The 20,218-nt window shown below is 39.5% G+C and overlaps 1 protein-coding gene across 1 annotated transcript in view; it reads right to left on the bottom strand.

The window, feature by feature from the left end:
• Nucleotides 1-18,971, bottom strand: part of TRPC7 (transient receptor potential cation channel subfamily C member 7) — a 63,988-nt gene extending 45,017 nt beyond the window's left edge. Inside the window, exon 1 of the mRNA XM_040078278.2 lies at nucleotides 18,201-18,971. Within this exon, the coding sequence (XP_039934212.1) occupies nucleotides 18,201-18,953 (753 nt within the window). The 5' untranslated portion in view covers nucleotides 18,954-18,971. The remainder of the gene's footprint in view (nucleotides 1-18,200) is intronic.
• Between the last annotated feature and the right edge of the window lie 1,247 nt (nucleotides 18,972-20,218).

The raw sequence follows: 20,218 nt of genomic DNA, 5'->3' as shown, positions 1-20,218 counted from the left end.
CTGTATTTTCTAAATTATCAATTCTATCATTTACACATAGCAACATATTAGCCTTCTTTGTTACACAAAGATCTCAAATCACTGTACAAACATTCACTAATTAGTTAGAACAGCATTGTCTAAAATATGTAATTAGAGGTGGCTTAACTTCATTGGTCAGTTTTTCCCTGTCAGAACTGAGATGATAATGAGTTTTTTTAATCAGTTGGTTTAATGACTTTGTTGTAGGTCTGAGGTTACTTCTACCGCGAATGTGTTTGCGTGTCCCAGCTTTGCTTTTCATGCATGGAGGAGCTGGGCAGAGCACAGAATGATTGAGTAATCACAGAGAACCAGAAAGCCCCTCAGGGCTGCAATCACAAGAAAGGGAACAAGCCATTCATGATCCATGTTTAGGAGAAAAGGCTGAAGACAGCTGGGGAGTAGCAGGGATTTTACTGCTGACACCTTCTGTGAGGTGAAACTTGTATATTTACATCCTCTCATGTTTAAAAAAGTTTAGATCTGAGCTCCTCTTTTTGTCCTTGAGTGCTCTAATCTGACCAGGTGTTCTAATAGTGTTGTTAATGGAGAGGAGCAGGAACTTCAAATCTTCATTTAGAGGAGACAGGAGTACAACAAGCAGATCTTTATCTGGGTGAATGCTCCATTGCAGAAACTGGGGCACCAAGACTTCCATAAATGTGCCAAGCTAGAGCACTAAGATTTAAGATGTCCTTATGTCTCAGGCAGAAAATGATGGTCCACTTACGTCTAAATCTAGTACCTGAGCATTATGTGGAGATAGATGGGATTTGTGGAGTAAATGTTTTCAAATACAGAGTGAGGTAAGGTCTGAAATGTAAATGAAAGACAGATTGTACTTTGGCTTCAAAGCACTCTTCTCAAATCAATTCCATGCTTTAATCTTCCCCACACCAAGATGAATTTCAATAAACTGAAATCTTGCCTCTTCACTGAGAGAATAGATGGCCCAACAAAAATATCAGCCTCAAAATAACTACAGAAATAGTGAAGGACAGCAAATACAGATAGATCTGAATACATGTGTAGGGTGGGAATAAAATGCCTTGCTGCCACAGGTAATGGAGATGCTTAATTAGCCCTGCAGTTTTTAAAATCCAAGGGTGGGAACTCTGCTGAGGTTTAATACCAATCTCTATGTAATATTTGCAAAACTCACAAGCTTACGTCTTAACCAGCACATTTTAGGTAATTCTCATCAGCACTTCCACATCATCTGAGCTACTAGTTTGTATTAAATTAGATTATTTTCCCTCTTCTTTCTTTAAGGAAATATGTTCAGTAGCAACCAGGAAACTGCTTCCAAAGCACCTGCAAATGGCATGTTCCCAGCTGGCAAACTCTATCAAGACCCAACTTTATGCACGTCTCCAAGCTTAATGTTTTTACTAGTTCTGTACATTTGTAGAAACTATGGATGATTTCCTCATTCAAAGTTTTTTTACTCCAATTTTTAAGTAGACACGAACAGCCATACATCCTATCCAAGGTATAGGCTGTAGAAAGAATAAAAATAAAATAAAATAAAATAGAATAAAATAAAATAAATGAAATGAAATAAAATGAAATGAAATAAAATAATAAAATAAAATAAAATAAAATAAAATAAAATAAAATAAAATAAAATAAAATAACATAAAATAACCTGCCCTCCAGCAATTCTGCAACCAGGCAGGAGGGTAGATTACATCTCTCAGGAGTCTGCTCATCTGTTAAAACAAGCCTCAAAGATCACTGAACCTGCTGTGTCTTCTGATGATCCCTTTTACAAAATCATTTGTCATCTTTTGTTCTGGCTTCCTTAGTGCTCACAGTCATCATAGAAAATCCTGATCACCCTGCTGGTGAGAACACACTCAATGACTCTCCTCATGTCAGCGTATTTCTCTCAAGCACACATTATTCTTTACTGAAAAGATGAGATTATCAGAGGTCTGACAGCCAAGCTTCTCCTGATCCTGGTTTGCAAAGCACAGTTCTGTGACACAAGCAGAAATTCCGTACCTGCATCTAAAATCCTGAATTGTGAGTTCTGATACACGGGAAAAATCCCAAAGAAGCCAAGAAGATTTATTTACAAGCAGCATCCAGGCTCTATCGGTGTTTGTGCCAGCACTGTGTATTTCACATATTTGTCTGTATTTCACACCTTTGGAAGCATCCAAGATGCTGCTTTTCCTTCAGGAAGGAGTGCTGGGACAATGGATGGAAGGCTGCCACCCAGGGCACAGATTAGCAAGGGGTGGGAGGAAGAGGTGAAGGAGAACAAGGACGCATTTCCAGATAGTTTCAGACACTGGTGAGCAGTTTCAGAACTTGAGGAAATGCCCTGAAGCTGTGTCACAAGAAGTTTTGTTTGGATATTAGAAAAATATTCTTCACCCAGCGGGTGGCTGGGTGCTGGAAAAGGCTCTCCAGGGCAGTGGTCACAGCACCAAACCTGACAGAGCTTGAGAAACTCAACACTCTCAGGAACATGATGGGATTCTTCGGGCTCTCCTGCAGGGCCAGGAGCTGGACTTTGATTATATGTGTGGGTCCCTTCAAACTCAGAGTATTCTGTGATTCTGTGATTCTCTGTGGTTCTTGTTACACCAAGGTCTTTGAAGATCACAGCCCTGAGGGCTCCTGTGACTCTGCCAGGACACAGAGAGGCAGATGGCCACTGTGTCTTGGGGTGCCAAGGGACAGTCCCCACTTCACCACTGCCCTGCCAGCCAGGTTTTAGGTTCCCCTAAACCAGGCACTCCATGGCCTTCCTGTCTAAATAAGTTTTGTGGAGAACCATCCTGGCTGCAAGCCTGGAGAGGCAGTTCGTGGCAAGCAGGGTCAGACTTGTACCACAACAAAAAACTCAGGGCTGGAGACACAAAATCCAGCTCAGTTCTCCTGGCAGTTCAATGACAATAACCCAAACCTTCACAGACAATGACAATGACGCACAGACACAGGCACAGGCAATGACAATAACCCAAACCTTCCCAAGCACCCCAATTAGGTGCCATGTTTTGGAAGTCCGAGCTTTACAAGGCTCATAAACCAGATGGATTTTTACAGTAATGAAAATTGCAAATCACACATGAGAGAGGCTGGGGCCTGAGCACAGGCTGAGTGCTGTCAAGCCTCGGGGAGGAAGATGAGGGTTACAACTAAGTAGGCAAGAGAGACAGTCTGTTTCAAATAAGACATGGAAGAGAATTTTATTTCCAATAGAGGCAGCGAGCAGAGAAGAATCAGGATAATGCCTGAGAATGTTACAATATAGTTTTTTAAAAACTAAAACGTAATAAAAGCATTCCAAATTAGTCATTTCCTGCTTCTTCTAACACTGTTGTGCATGTCGAGTTAAAAATGTCTAATTTTGCTGTTTTGAAAAGGCTGATGGTACTTGTCATTCACTGCAATTTCTCCGAGTACCCTATCATTATCTGTTGATTATGTTCAAAATGAACTCTGTCATGTCTCCACATCTGTTCAAAACCAACCAGATTTTTTTCAGAAAAGAGCTGTTTCAGGTCAGAGGGATGGATTTTGAGTAAAAACTAAGTAAAATTAGAAAAACTAGGACAAGGAACCTATCTGGCATTTCTGGGTAGCATTAAATTTGCTGTGTAAATGAAAGCTGTAGGCACATTGCACAGAGTCTCTTTTTATGTTTCTTTGAGCGCTTGGCTCTTTGCATTTAATCTACATCACACATACACATACATCAAGGAGAGAAATATTGCATTGCTTAGATTAGCATTTTGAGAAGAGACAGTAAAAAAAAAAAATATGGAGAGGCAATTCTGTAAACATGAACAGAAAACTCCCCCAAGTGAAAATTATTGTAGAAAGAAAACAAAACTGAGAAAGGAGGGAGACAAAAAGCAGAAATATTTCATGCAAGGTTTGAAATGAAATTGTTAAATAAACCATCATGTTAAATATTCAAAATGCTTATAAATATTTATCAATTAAGTATCACATGGGTTGTGCACAAGCCTGCATAGAAAAGCTGTGGGACAGATTTTCTTCTGGGTATTTGCAGTGTCTTTGCCTGGCCATATGCTTGGGAATGAAAAGAAGCACGAGGCCTGTGGGAGGGAAGGTGATGAGAGACGATGCTGAGGAAGGGCCCTGCGCTATCCTGACCACATAACTTTGTTATCCTCTGAAATGCACTAAGCACCCCTCCCAAAGAGCTTTGCCAGCTGCTGACACTTTTGAATGGAGTTGAGTGTGTTCTTATTGTTTCCAGACTAAATGCCTACATGCACAGTCTATGCCAAGGCTGTACAGTTAATTTTCCAGAAAGCACATCCAGTTGGCTTATGTTCTCTTGCTTCTTAAGTGGTAGCATATCAGAGAATTATTGGAGCTCTGGGTACATTGTGCCATACCTGTGGACATGGCTCTGAATTTAAAGCCCACTTCTCACTTATACTAGGCTTTCCCTATTCAGGGAACAGGTTCCCTACGCAGGTGCAGGTTGCTAAATGTTTCTAGAAGTAGGAACAGATGCCCTGGTTCATTATTAAAATGATTCAGACCTTGACCTCTAAATGTCCAGCGAGCATAATATAATATGCAATCTGTTCATACACGAGAGTTTGACATTTCAGAAGTGTGGCTCTGTTGCTTTCCAAGCAATTTGGACCCTTCGAAATGGAGCCAAGGCAAACATGGCTGTGGTTTTCCCTCTGAGCAGAGCCAGGTTGCTGCATGGCAGAGCAGAGGGGCCTCCAGGCAAAGAGGGGTTTTAGATTCTGTCAGGAGACACTAAGAGATGCGGCCAATATAAGAGCCCAAGGACAAACCAGAGTGCTGTCTGTGTTGACATTCTTCTCCAATGAAACCCAGAATACAAAAGGATCATTTGATTGAGGAGCAAAAATTTTCTGACTTCCAATCAGCCATGGATATAACATCCCTTGCATCAGGGCAAGGATTTCAATGGCAGTTGCAATGACTCCTTTACAATAGGACCTTTTTTTCTTTGGTGTCTCTTTATTCTCCTCGCCTTTCTAGCTGTAATTCATCACTTCATGTACACTGCAGAAGCTCACGTCTAAGAGAGCATATCCCTCCACCAAGGTGACACAGCAGTAAGGAATTGAGCAAACCACTTTGGATTTATACCTATTGATACATAAAATACAAGATGTATCTACCTTATACCTGGTAGATACGTCAAATCCTTTGAAGAAGCTCGACAAGATGGTGGTAATGATTCTAGCTGTGGAGTTGAAAATCCTTTAGAATTTATTACCATGCTTTTGCAGCATCATTTGCAGGTCCAGATATATGTTTAATCTTCAGCAATAGTATTCCAAGAATTTTAAAGAGTGAACGGTCAAAAGCAGTAGAAAGGACAAGTTTGCACCTCCCTGGTTTGTTTCTACTGTTTTGTACTTTAGCTTGTTTCTGCTCTAGCTCTTATGAATTTATCAACTCTCCCAATAATTTCTTCTGGGAAATCATTCATATTTTTGATAAATGCAGCTTCTGTGGGACCAAAACTAATGAATAAATTTTAGGAGCCAATTTTCCATCAATAAAAACATTAGAAAAGGAAAATTACTTTACTTTGACTTCCCCTTGGAACAATTCCTTTAAAAGGTGTCTGGGTGGTTTTTAAAATCTAAAATTAATGGATGGATTATTTGGGGGAGCAAAGATGGGAATTGAACAAAATCCTTAAAGAAAGTTAAGAACTGAGACTAAGTACAATTCCTCACTCTTCAACCAAAGTTTTAGATTCCCTAACACAAGGAATTCCAGAATCAGTCCACTCTCAGCCTTTTTTATTACTTCCATTGATTTTCTTTACAACGTGAAATTTAAAATAAGTTTCCTGTACATATGAATTCCCTCTACACTGAAATTAATGGATGACTTAACTCATCCAAAGTTCTCACCCTGAACAGAATACAGTCTTTCTTTTCATACCTAATGAGTTTCCAAAAAAAACCCCAAAACCCTCCATCTTCTCTACTCCTTTCCCCCAAAGTCACCTTCAGCCTGACAGGTACCATTACTGAGCATCCCTGTGTAGGAACATCAGTGTTATTCAGCAGAGAACCACCACCTCATTCCAAGTCTCTGAAAATATTTAATTAACCAAGAACAGAAATTATATTGGTGTTTTTTTTTTTTTTTTTTTTTTTTTTTTTTTTTAATGAAAATATTTCTAGTCTCAAGGTTGGCATAGCAACTTTTCAACATAAGATGGCATTTAATGCTTGATGTACTTCTCCTTCCTATCACCTCAGCTTGTTTTAAAACACATACCACAAATAAACCACAGCTTTGCATTCCTGAACAAAGTGAAAGGTGTTTTTTTCTTGCAGATTCTCTCTAGCTAAATATTTCCTTATCTGTTTTCAGAAGATAAATTATCATGTCCCTGGATGTCACATAAACAGGACAGGCTAGACAGAGGTATTAATGAAATGTGCATGCCAAATATGGGGAATACACAAATTCAGCCAAGGAGAAGGTCTGTGTCTTATGTCCTGTCAACAGCTTCTCTTTAAATGCAAACTGTGCATTTCAAAATAATACTCTGATAATTTTCTGGTTGAAGAAGGGTTTAGGATCTGTTCACGTCAGCAGTAAAATCAAGCTCATGATGATACAGTGCAATGTTCCAAATCCCTCTCCATGACATTCAAGTATTTGTTTGCTCCTTGTGGGGATGTGGCACTGAGAATCACTGGTTACCTGGGAGAAAAGGCCAATCCTCACCTCACCACAGCCTCCTTTCAGGTCATTCTGCAGATCTAGTGTGAGAGGTTTATCAAAACACAAAGTTACCTCTGGGCCAAGCTTCTCATTCCCCATGCTATCCATACCTTTTCTCTCTCACATTTTCCCATGTATATTGCATTCTTGATCTCTTTGTTACAAGATTCACTGGGGAAGATTTCTATTTAATATACAATTCAAGATGGAATAGCTTCCTTGCACTAAAAGAATTAGCTCCTCTCCCTCAATTCTGTAGCTCTTTTCAGCTCAGCTGCTTGAAATCTCTTTGTTTCCTGAAAATCAGATGAAAAAACAAAACAAAACAAACAAAAAACAACAACAACAACAACACAAAAAAACCCCAACAACAACAACAAAAAAAAACACAAACAAAAAACACCACCACGAGAAAATAATGGATCTAAATTCAAAGTAATTGTTCAAGACAGCTTCATTTATCCCTTATGCTGAGGTAAATTTGACACCTACAACTTGCTTAAGGAACGCACATGTTCAAAGGTGCTATGAGTCCATTGTCTCATAGGAATTTTGGCTACAAGCAGCACATGCATATCAGGAAAATGACTCCTCCTGAATCCATCCTTCAAGTGAATGTTGGCTTAACTGTGAGCCACGATGCAAGTGATATTAATAATTAAAATAACCTGATGTTTCCCAGGTCTGAAACAGCCAACTACCACAGTTCTCAATATCCAGCAAGGAGAGCTTCTTGTAAAACTGCTCTCAAGCATCAGAGTGGATGAAATTCTGGTTCCCACAGCACAAAATCAGCAACCAAGCACTTTGGAAAAATGTGATCCCAGCTGCTGAGTCTGGCACAGACCCCTCTTGACCATATGGAAATTGTCCTCTCTCTAAGAAGAGCAGACTTGGAAGCCATGCTGAAGAACCTTCTTGAGCAGAAATACGAATATAAAAAATGCATAATTATATCTCTTTGCTCTGAAATGAGTTCAGATCCTGGGATTTGGACTGTGAGAATGAAATGACACCCAGTGAGCAACAAGCTATTTCCATGCTTCACTGGTCACAATTTCCCTGCACAAATTATATTCCAGAAAATTGCCATTTTTGATCATGTAAGCACCAAACCCCCATAGATACTACAGTACCTAGCACCATTTTAAAGCTCTATGAAATTGTTTGTAGACCATTACTGTTTAACCACAATTGTCTGCATAGTCTGCCTGGACTCAGTGAGTTCATCATAATTATCTACAATAACAACAATTAACAACATAATGAGGGATAAACTAAATCACTTCCCATTTGTATTCTATTTGATGTCAGACTTGAAATCCTCAGAATGCATTACTACGTTTACATTCATTAATATGATATTGATTCCCTACAGTGCCTTGGGTAAATGTACCTGACTCCATTCTCCCATCTGCTGATCTAACATCATTATTCTATTCAGAGCAGTCATCCTAATTACTCTCATTTGTAGTTCCAGTAGATATCCCTTCCCAACATGAATAATGAGCAGCACTCTTTGGAAAGCAGTCATCTCCTCATAATAAACCTCCCAGCTCCTAACTATTCCCAAACCCCCAGTGCTGATACCAGCTGAATTGTTGGCCATTTGGTGGTACTAATTAAATGCAAAGCTTACCAATGTTGTATTGGACTGATATTACAGTGGTGATCGCAGTCTTTTCTGTCTGTTTTCCTCAACAAGGATTGGATTTTGGCTTTCTGAAAAATATCTCCATTTTTAGTGCTCAAAGGTGGACCCCTCCCACTCATTGCTGAGGGGAGGAAGAAGGGAATTGTGTTGCTGTGTCATTTTTTATCAGTAAGTGTGCTGAGAAAGCTGTCTTAGATGAATGGGGAATGTGTAAGGGCAAACTCAGAGCCAGATGAGCTCTGTATTCCCTGCAGAGGACCCAGTGACTGGGATGCAAAGACCCAGTAAGTCTTTCCTTTCCAGCAGCCAGCTCAGGGCAGCAGGAACCTTCCTTGCTGCACTGCCATCGAGTGCATGCACTAATTTGAGTACCAGGACTCATTTTGTCTTCCACACTCTGTGGGCAAGAAAGGAAAACACTCTGTCACTGTTAACTAAACATAGGCAACTGGCCAAATCATTCTCCCTACAGATCAGAGCTCTCTGAGCAGCTGGCAGCAGACCTGGCAGGGAAGAGCGGGTGCTCCGCTCTGCAGCGGCAGCGAGGGCTCCTGCCCAGCACCACAGAAAGGCCTTGGCACTGGGACAGGGCAGCCTAAGGAACAGCAGGAGGTGGCACAGAGGAGTTTGTCTCACCTTTTTTGCTTAGAGACTGGGGAGACAAATGTTCCTTCTGTGGGACAATCCAGATGACTGGGAGAGACTGTGGTAGGGATAAATCCCACCTGCCGATACACCAGCCAATCACACCGTGCTGTGATGGAGATGAGATGTGTTATTCCTCATTTGTGTAGAGAGAGGAATCCATGAGCAGGGGTCAGCCTCGGATCAGACCTGCTGGTCACCCCACTGCTCCACTGCACATCATTCTTTCAAAGGGTGAGGAGAGAATCATGGCTCCAACAAATCTGAAGAGGACTCAGTGGTCAAATGGGTCATGATTTTGCCAGCTATTGAATTTTTCTCCCATATTAAAGCTGTTATAAAGATTAAAATATGAAAATAATAAGATTGTGGTAAGCAGACCTTTTTGCATTTAAATTTTGAAAGTATTTCTGAACTATCTGTTGCTTCTCTGCTACAGTCATCGTATCTGTTAGAGTCAACCTTCTAAGCATCCGTACTCGAAAAGCTGCTGTAGAGTAGTGCTTTGCACACAAAAGGCACAATACAGGCAGGTCATCTTAATTCCTAAACTCAAAATAATCTCTAAACCCAAAGAATTTTCTTAACTCCTTGTCTCTGAGAAGAAGAAACTGGCTGAGGAACAGGTATCAACATCACTTCTGCTACAAGAGCTCCCATTAGCCACTTAAATGCCACTTAAATCTTCACAGCAGTGACCTATTGTCCTTTGCCCAGCATATGTAGTATACGTGACTACACAACACACATGGACGTTATATTAATTTAATTTAACCTTTTTTCACTTCCTTTATATCATAGTAACACTAATTAATGTAACTATGTAACCTTGCCTTCACACAAGTCCCCCTTAAACACAACAAATTATCTCAAAGTGGCAGTGTTTATTTTCCTTCTATTTACTAAAAATTCTTTACATTCATGAATGACACATTACAAGCTTTATTGTACATCACCCTAACTACAAAATATTCAGCAACTGCCTTTAGCAAAGGTAAATTACTGTTGTATTCACTAACAGAAGTTTAGGTTTAAAAAGGATGAAAAGGAGATCCCTGAGCTCTAAACTCCTTCTAAACACATTTCATATGCTTCATGTTACTGTATGTGAGATGTCACATACACAAATATATTTTCTGAAAATTACAGTTCAGTAAAATTAGTTACCACAAGTCATCTCACATAACAGAAAAATTAACTTCCAAATTCCTCATCACATACAGAATTTAAGAACTGTGTGGAAAATCTGGAAATAATATAGTCATTACATCAGTCTAGAGAAGGAAAAAAATAAAAGTCACCAGCCATGTATACAGAAAGAAACACACTGGCAGTCCTAGTCCAACCTTTTTACTGAAAGGTTGGAGTTTAACATCAGATGTTTCTGTCAGGGGAGGAACAAACACATTTATATTGCTGGATTTCTTCCCCTTATTTTATTACAGAAGATTATTTATGTGTAAGGGACTTCACTCTGCTCACCTTACCAGATGCTGCTTTTCAAGTTCGTTAAAAATATATCCATTAACAGGGATTTTCCAGCTCCTCAGAAATGTGTTCATGATGGAGGATGGGCTGCTTATTTGTGAGGAAACACTGCAACCTCAGGAGGAAAATTACTCTAAAGCAATTTCAGCTGGTTCCAGATTTTACACTTATTTCTTTACCTGGCTAAAACATCACAGTGATTTGCTTAAAAGTTTTATATGTAAAAATGCTTCTAAATTGCTCAGCAGTGGTGAGGCAACTGCTGTGCTACTTCCTTATGTGACATTTTATATTGCTCTCTACTTCCCAGATGTTTTCTCCCCTTAATGATTATAAAAGTATTCCATGTTATTTTATATTTTTATGATCATGTCTGTTGCTCACCTAAACTAAAATCCTGCTCCAGGGAAGTGTTCAATCAAGCTGGAAGCAGTAAGATGTAAATGCTGCCGTTGCAATGTTGCTCATCCTTAACTGAGTAGGACTAAAAATGACTTCCCAGGGAGCTATAAAAGGTAATAAACATTGCACTGATGGTGTACACGCTGGCATTGCCAAAAATCTCTCTTGCAGTAGCATCACAGGAAACAAAAGTATCCCAGCTATACTCTCTGGGAGAGTCAAATATTTCCAGGGTTGCATCTGTCTTGCCATCCTCAAATGTTGAAAGTTGCCTTCAAATTTCGGAGGTTTTTTTAGGGAAGCAAAACCCTTGAGGCATTAATTCAAATATTACATTTTCTTACACTAGTGCATTGTTTATGCTTTGATGTGTAGAAAGAGTCTTTTTTCCCCTTTCCCTCTTTCAAAAAAGGTAATGGGCTGGTTCCCCAGGAAAGTGAAGAAAACATTTTCCTGCATATAAAGTATTTTGATAACTTTAAAGAGGTTTTCTTTCACCTGGGAGATTTCAACAACAGTATCACTCCTAAGGTAGGTGAAATAACCTTGTGGGCAGCAGACATTATCCAATTTTGTGTGACTGCTAAATGGCTTGGGCTGCCACTACAGAATTACAACTTCCATGAAAAATGGTCCTAATTTTTCCAGGTACAGGTGTGGGTTGTAGATGACTGAGTTATACCCTTCACTATGAATCACAGCCACTACTACTCTGTTTGACTGTGAGCAGACATAGACAGATGCCAGCGCACCTTCACACACAGAGATACAGATCTGGATTTCTCAAGACAGCTCCAGATATCACAGCTTTGGCAGTGGTTCTACACCCCTGTGAAAAGCTTTGAAGATTCTCTTCTCATGCAACATTTCAAAACCCTTTTTCTTGGGCAATGTGTCAGACAGAAAATTATTTAGTCACAGAACCTAAAAAGAGCATTTTCCATAACAGCTCTCAAAATATAAAGGATATTTCTTAATTTATAAATATTTAAAGGGAGCAATGCAAAAGTCACAAATTTGGTGGGTTTTAAGGGCAGAAAGACTATATATATCCTTTTTCCACAGTCTTTGCTACATATCCATGGAAAAATGTAACCACAATTAATTAATTTTGCTCTCAAGACGAAGCTGGTGTAACATCTATTATTAGTGAATTTGTCTCTGAAAAAGAACAGTGTAGAGAATGATTTCCTTCTGCACAGAGCGAGTCCTACTCAGCGAGCCAAACTCTTATTTCCCTACAAGGCTTAAATACATTCTCCTTCTCCCAGGCTATATCCATTATTGCTTTTGATTCCCTCTCTTATTTTAATACCTAATTTGTTCCAACAAGAAGTTAAACTCCTAACAATAGGAAATTTGTTTTTCTGCATTACTGGGACTTGATTCTTTCCTGTATTATAAGTTGGATAATTGGTTGTACCTGTTTATGCATTTGTTTTGCACAAGTGAAAAGTAAAATAAAAAAATCATAGGTTCTAAATGTGCGTGCTTTCATGGCAGTAGGGAAAATTGGCTTATAGGTGAGAAGGGAAAAAAAGGATCAGCTCCTTTGAAAGGTTAAAAACCACCAAACCACATCCTTGACTCCATCCCTAAGAAGAAATAATAGTATTACTAAAGATTGACCTGGAAAAATCAATATTCAAAAAACAATCAGTTGGAAGTAGTGACTGTTCATATAAGTATTTGTAATGGTGATGTTTAATTTTCAAAACAAGCACTAGGTAAGATTGAAAGCTGTGCAAGAGAAAATAAAAACAGTAGTAAAAGGCAATGAATACATTCTGCCTACCAGACCAAATTTCTGAAGTTCCCTTCTGCCTTCTCAACTTAAAACTCAGAAAAGTAAAACATGAGGCCAAAAATGAAAGCTGCTTGAGTAAAAAATATATCTTTTTAAAATATGCAAATCCTGTCTGGAAGAAAAATAAAGAAAAGATCATAATGTCTGGAAAATTAAATGAAAACTTAAATGCCATGTAAACACAGTAAAGCCTTTAAGAGCAGCTTGCTGAAATAATAAATATGAGTCATAAAAAGTATTCCCAAACATAACAGAAGAAAGATGTTTACCAGAGAATATGATGAGGGCAGAGATTAAGAAAAGATTAAAAGATCACTCAAGGAAGAATGGGTCAGAGTGGAAATATTAACTGATGGATTTACAAGAATATTCATGAGGCTAATTAGGGAGGCTCCCATGCCAGTTTCTGGTTTCAGTGAAAAATGAGTTGCAGGCACCAGCTCCCATTGGTCACTTCTGAGAGCAAACAAATCCAAGAGCATTCAGTCTGGGTAAGAAGCAGCTTATAAATGCAGCCTTGCTGGTTTACAGTCTGAGGGTTTTCAAGTATTTTTCTCTTTTCAAGTTCACTGCTATCCTCCATTTGCTCAAAGTATTTCCCCTTCCCACTATTTTACTCGTCAATGTTTTATGCCATTTTCTATCTTTTTATCACTCATTTTGAAAGACCAATAGTCTAATAATGTTTTTTTTTTTTAACTCCCTGCAGCATGGAGCCAGAAATACCAAGAAAATGGACAAAGTAATTTCTCTTATGATCTTTGAGTTAAGCATGTCCTGTGAAGTTAGCAATTTGTAGTTAAGTAGAATAAAAGTTGGAGCCGACTCACTGAGGCAAGAGGAATCATCCCTAATAGCTACAAGTCATTGAATCTCGAGGGCTGTTTTGTTACTCTTTGAACATCATGAGAATGGAGGGATTTGAGCCTCAGCTGCTCTGCATCACTGCTGCCCCAGTGGGACAAGAGGCAGTTCCAGCAGGCTCATCCCTGCAGGCGTCCACACACTTGACTTGCTGCCCACCAGCCACCCACCCACAGCCACGCACGGCCCCTCAGCCAGCTGAGCCTGGACCTGATGCTCACCTGCACATGAGAGCAGGCCCACTGCCAGGACCTGCTTTTGGAACCCAACAGCTTTTAGAGAAAGTGCTTTAGAGGAAAAGAGCCAGTAAGAAACATAAAAGTGAGAAACAAACCATGGTATGCTGTAGTAAATGCACTGACAGTGCTGGTGGGAGCAGTAAACAAAGACCCACCACCATATGTCTTCCAGGTGGCGATTTTCATCTTGCATTTAGTAACATTTTCATCAAGAGAAGCCAATATCTGATTTACTGCTTATGGTTGGTGAGATCTTTTTTAAGCCTCCTTTGTGAATCTCTAATTTGATTTGTCTGGATTGCTGAATGGAATGATTTGCCTGATTTACTTCATCACAAGGATGCTTCCTGACAAACTCAAGCACGTGGTCTAATTTGAGAGCATGCAAGGCTGTAAAACAGTCCTGACTGTGGAGTGGGATCTCACCAGAAAAAGGAGTACACAGTCACAGTTTTAGGAAAAGTAAACAGAACTACTATTATGGGTTTCACTCAGTTTCCACATTGTGGACAGTAATATTAAGCTGATGCTGCTATTAGAGACAGTTGCAAAGGCATTTCCTGCAGGTTGTTTACTAGAAATTCAGTCTCCTAAGGCTTTTGATGGACATAAGAAAACGATTCTGATGACTGCTTTTAATATTCCAGTCTTAGAAATGAGTCACCTGGCTGTGAACAGCTGGTAACTGTGCAGACATCTGCATAAGCCTTCACACCAAGCTGCCATGGGGGAGATTAATTACTCTGGACCAAAGAGGAGAGCAATTCTCATCAACCCCCAGTCTGTACTGCCTTTGCTCCAGTGCATATTGGTTTGGGGTTTTTTTAAACACAAAATTAAAACCAGAGGGAGAGAGAAAGTAATGATCTGGTTCTTAATTTTGAGCGTTCAAGTGGGATATACAAAAATGACAAAGCACTTAATTAAGGTTATCTTTTTTCCAGCTTGGGCTGCCTCCACTACAAGAGATTATCACTACATAAAGACCTGCAAACAAACAAGACTCTGATGTTTACTTCTCTTTTTTTCTGAAATCTATCTCTTAGGGGTTTCCCACCCACCCCATTTCTACATATATTTTCATAGAAACAGCTGCTTCCATATTTTCATTTTACTTTGGGGAAGGGACCTTATTGATTTCTAGACTAATGGACTACTTATTTCACAGCATTTTTTTTTTTCCTACAAATAATAAGAAAACTTCCTTTTTGGCAATGTTTTGCAAAGCTGTTTCATCAGATTTGCAGCATATTACTGAATCTTAACAATTTAAGGTGATAAAAAAATCTATTCAGCTTCTGCCATAGTAAAAAACTAAAAGAATGGGATAAATTCACCAACCACAGGTAACACAAGTTTTCTTCTTCAAAGTGGGCTGTGTGGCTGTTTTGTTTCACATTTCTCTGCACAAAGAGGCAACTTGCTTAAAAAATTTCACGTTCTCTAAAAAAAAATAGCACATGTATTGGCTTCTCATTTTGATGTGCTGAAAGGTGCTATTGCGTAAGAGATTTGGAGCAGCAAGCAGCAGGCGAGAGGCACTGCATTTATGTTTTAATTAGCTCATGCTAGCAGTTTTTTCAGAGGTTACTAAATTACTATTTGTCCACCTACATTGTTAAAATTTGTGTCTTTCAGTTTCAAGGACTCTTCCTACTTCCTTAAAACTGTATTCCTGCAACAGCGCATAATTTTTAAATAAGGTTCTTAAATAATCCCAAGTGATAATTTTATAAATCTATTGAGTGCTCATTTTAATTACAGAACTTTAGGAATCTGATTCTGGGGAAAGTACTATTCTAGTCACAAAAAAAACCCTCTCCAGAACTTGTCTAATTTCATAAATTTTCTTCATTTGTGGGCTTCTTAAATAAGTTTTCAGCAATTTTCTTCTATTCTCAAAATAAATTCCTAAATTGTCATGTCTTGTGAACCCCCCCACCCCTGCTGTTTTGTTAATGCCCTATTTCATATCACACTGATTATGTTAATAAGAACAAATATTTTTTCATAAATACATACCTCTGGGTGTTGTTTTGGTGGTGGTTTTTTTTTTTTTTTTTTTTCCTACAGTGAGAGTGCATAAGAGTCTTGAGAAATTTCTTATTTCTGGAAGAATTAATATGCTAAAGGAATGTGAAATCTTTGAAACAAAACTAATGTTATGGGCAGGTACTTCACTAATATACATGGATGTGTGCTACACAGCCACTTCCAATAAAACAATGAACTTGGGAAACCTGGAATTGAACTCATTTGACAAATGGTTTCTAATGTTTTGGGGTTTTCTTGGTATTGATTTATTCCCATCTGTTTGCCAGTGCAGAGGCATAACCACCATGAAACTCTTCAACATTTGATTGTTGGTTTGCTCCTGGAGAATTCGTGTACCTGCCAGTGCCAGACCCTGCTGGCAGCTCCAGGAACTGAAGGAAGGATTCTGGTAGAAATACATTTACTCTTCTGCAGCAAGACACTTATCAGGACTGACAGGCATGCAATGCTGAGGCTGCTCATGCTCCTCTCAATATACAATTTTCTATGAAAAGAAGCCACAGCATTAATGAGATATTAATGTTGGTGAGTGTGGGCATGAGCTTCCAGTGCTTTCACACTAGAGCAACCCTCACTCAAGAAGTCAGATTCAGTCAGCCCAAGGATGTTGCTTCAGTCAGACTGAATCCAAATAAAACTTCTCCCCCAAGTTATTGTGTCCTTCAATTCTGACGCACATGGGGGAAAAGGGTTTGCAGAATTTTACCCTAAGTTTATTGCCCAAAAGACCTCAGTGGTTTGGGAATTTTTTCCTGTAAGAGTTACTGAAGGGTCACAAAGCCTGACAATATGATTTCTTCTTACTTTTAAATTGGAGAGCATAGATTCATAGAACCATTTAGGTCAGAAAAGCCCTCTAAGATCCAGCTTTAAAACCAGCACTGCCAAGACCAGCACTCAACCATGTCCCCAAGTGACACATCTACACATCTCTTAAATCCTTTCAGGGATGGTGACACAACCACTGCTCTAGGGAACCTCCTCCAGAGCTTGACCCCCTTCTCTGTGAAGAGATTTTTCCTAATATCCAACCAAAACCTCCCCTGGCACATCTTGAGGCTGTTTCTCCTATTGCTTGTCCTCTGGGAGAAAAGACCAATCTCCACCTGGCCTCCCCTCGGGGAGCTGGAGAGAGTGAGAAACTGCCCCCTGAGCCTCCTTTTCCCAAGACTCAGCCCCTCCATCTCCCCCAGCTGCTCTTCATCGCACTTCTGTTCCAGACCCTTCCCCAGCTCTGTTTCCCTTCTCTGGACCTGCTATAGAACCTCAATATCTTGCTTTGCGTGAGGGGCTCAAAACTGAACCTGGGATTCAAGGTGGCCTTACCAATGCCCAGTGCAGAGAGATAGTCTCCTCCCTAGTCCTTTGCAGTATAGAGATACAAATCCTGAAGTTAATGCTTCATCACATGAATAGTTTTCTAAATTAGAAATAATGGATTCCTGGTGAGCATCCTACCCCAGTGTACTCACAACTTGGACTTTATTACCCCAAAGTCACTGATCATGATTGTAGCTGCACAATAGCCATAAGTCAGAAAAAAAGTCTTATGTTGATGGCTGAGCAACTGAAAATGAGGGGTTCAATGACTAATTTATATTAGAAAGGGAGTCAATGCTCTTTATGTCATGCAAATGACTTAGAGAAATACTACAAATTACATTGGACATTTACAAACTCATTATGATAATGGAAATCTCAAATAACTTGTAAGAGAGTTCCACAAGCTCTGTTCTTACATTTGGCATGATGATAATCTTCATAAAAATTTATTGATTGTTTCTCTTTTCCTTTTTCATGAAATCCATCATGTATAGATGCAGCACCAAACCATTAATGCAGTTTAAATTATTTTAGAGGGAACCAAAATTTCTTGATTTATGCCTTTTATCATTGTAGCAGAACTAGATGCACTGGATTCTTAAAACTGCCTCTAGAACTCTGCCTTTGAAATAGATGGCTCAATTAAAAGGCTTACCTTTCTCACAAAAAATGAGTCTCCATTTTTTGAATAATCTAATTTTTATTCCTCCTAAAAACTAGAGAGTCTAAGCAATCACAGTGTGCAACACAGAAAACTTAAATTTCTGCTGTAATATGCAATGTTCAGTTCCAAGCATTTATTAACTGGAGAATGACAGTGATCTGAATCTATGCATAGCTAACACATCTGGCAGCCTCTGCCAGTCTTTCTCCCCCGTCCCTCAAACAGCAACCTAAAATTTGATCAAACATAAAAACTACACAATAGCCTAAACACTCTCAGCCCAAGAAAAAAGCCACAGTGGTGAGTTACCTTAAATTCAGTTTCAATGTTGGCTAGCCTGGCCAATTCATTGCTAAGCTCTAGAGCAGTAAGGACAGGGTCTTCACTGGATAGAGACAAATAAGCAGCACTGGCTAATCCTTTGTAGGCATTCATTCTTGAGCGAGAGTGACTAAAGGAGTCTTTCCTTTGCTTTTCCATACATTCATTGCACTTGCAAAAATAGTCATGTGGCCTCTCAATCCGTGCGCCTTTTAGAAGTAAGATGTGAACAATTTCATACTCCTGGCAGTGGGCAGCAAGTATGATGGGGGTAATGTCATGGGAGAACCGAGTTCCATCTTCATCGTAAGCGTAAAAATCATCATCCCTCAGTTCCTGCTCGAGAGGGCTGAGTGTGAGACGTTGTCCTTGTGCAAAGGCTGGGTGGTTCAATATTGCTTCCACAATGCGCACATATCCTTTACTGATGGCTAACAAAAGCGCATCCCCAACTCGAGCGAGATTCTCCTTCTTGAGGAGCAGCTCTGTCACCTCCAGGTGCTCATTCCCCACCGCTAGCTGGAGGGCATTTTGACCCATGTAATCGACACAATTGAAGTTCAAGGTTTTGGATTCCTCCAGCATTTTTCGCACAACAGGAATGTTGCCATATTCTGCAGAGTCGAGAAAATGTTCCTCCTCTGCAGTGAGGCTGGTGCCTTTCTCGTTGAACATGTAGGCAGGGCCCCGGATGGCCTGGCGCCGGCCCTTCTCCCGAAGGGTCGCGTGCCTCCGATGCATGTCTTTAGAATTGCTGTGTCTCAGCCTGCAGAAAACCAGAAAGGAATGTTGGTTATATCTTAGCAGAGTCATCATTTCACAGAACCTGAAATAAGGTTGGAAATGCGTCATTACAAACAGATATGGCTAGCTTTTTATGGCCTGAGCCAGTTACTTAAAATCATTTAGGACACACATGTAATAGAGATTAGCTTCTGAACAAAAGACAAACTCTCCTATGATTTGTTCACCATTCCTGGTTGCAACAAGGATGTTCAGCACATTCTTGACTTGACAAATAGAAAAAGAAATGCACATACACCCAATTTCCGTTTGTATTTTTTAGAACATCATTAAATCGTATTTTGGATCAATATACACAAGAGAATATTTCTCTCAATTACTCTTCTTGAATTTTGTCCTCGAGGGCACGAAAAGAACATTAGAACTAAACTAAATAAATAAATTTAGCAGGACTCTTCCTTTTCAATAGACATTGGATCAGGCCTATAAACTATGTTCCATAAAGTTGAAAACCATGTCTATAATTTTAAACACATGGTAACAAGGATAATTACATTGCATATTCTGCTAAGATTCAGCTGGTACAAACAAACCACCTATCCATTCCCTGCTTTTTTTTTCAAGGTACATAGTAAAATTTTTTCTGCTTCCTGATATAGAGCAGTTTAATAATGAACTGTCTAACTTCTTACTGAAATACAGTTGGTGGTTACTCCAAATACAAATACCCAAGTCCAGGGGAGAGTTTAGAAAAACACAGGAATAACTCCTGATATAGTGTCACGCCAGTCCCCAGGAAGCACCTTTTAGAGAGCTACTGCAGCAAAACGAGACACAGGCCTCTCACCACAGAGGGCAGGAGAAGAAGGGTCATAAATTTCCCCACTGATTACGTGGCTGAAATGTCTTTCACTTGGAGCTGATGAGATGAAGACAAACTATTCTCATTCCACCTTCTCTGGAAGTCCCAAAGAATGCTATGCTATGTGCAGCTGGTCTCATGGGTGAGAAAACACACTGTTGTATGAAAAAAAATGGAAATCCTAAATGCATTTGCCTTTAAAGCATTCACATTTTGCATTCAGAGCTGTCTCAATGCTGCTCTTTTAAAAAAATTTTATTGCAGCAGAATTTCAACACATCTATATTGCCTTTTAGAGTCTAAGCATGTGAAGTTAATTGCCATCCAAAGCCCACAGAATGTGCAGTCTGAGTAAAAAGGTAAAATGACACCACTTTCACAGGCAGCATTTGCACTCAGC

This window comes from Hirundo rustica, chromosome 14, assembly GCF_015227805.2.
Source record: "Hirundo rustica isolate bHirRus1 chromosome 14, bHirRus1.pri.v3, whole genome shotgun sequence".
Taxonomy (NCBI): domain Eukaryota; kingdom Metazoa; phylum Chordata; class Aves; order Passeriformes; family Hirundinidae; genus Hirundo; species Hirundo rustica.
Note: the sequence above shows the minus strand (reverse complement) of the source record. Positions and strands in the feature narration are given on the sequence as shown.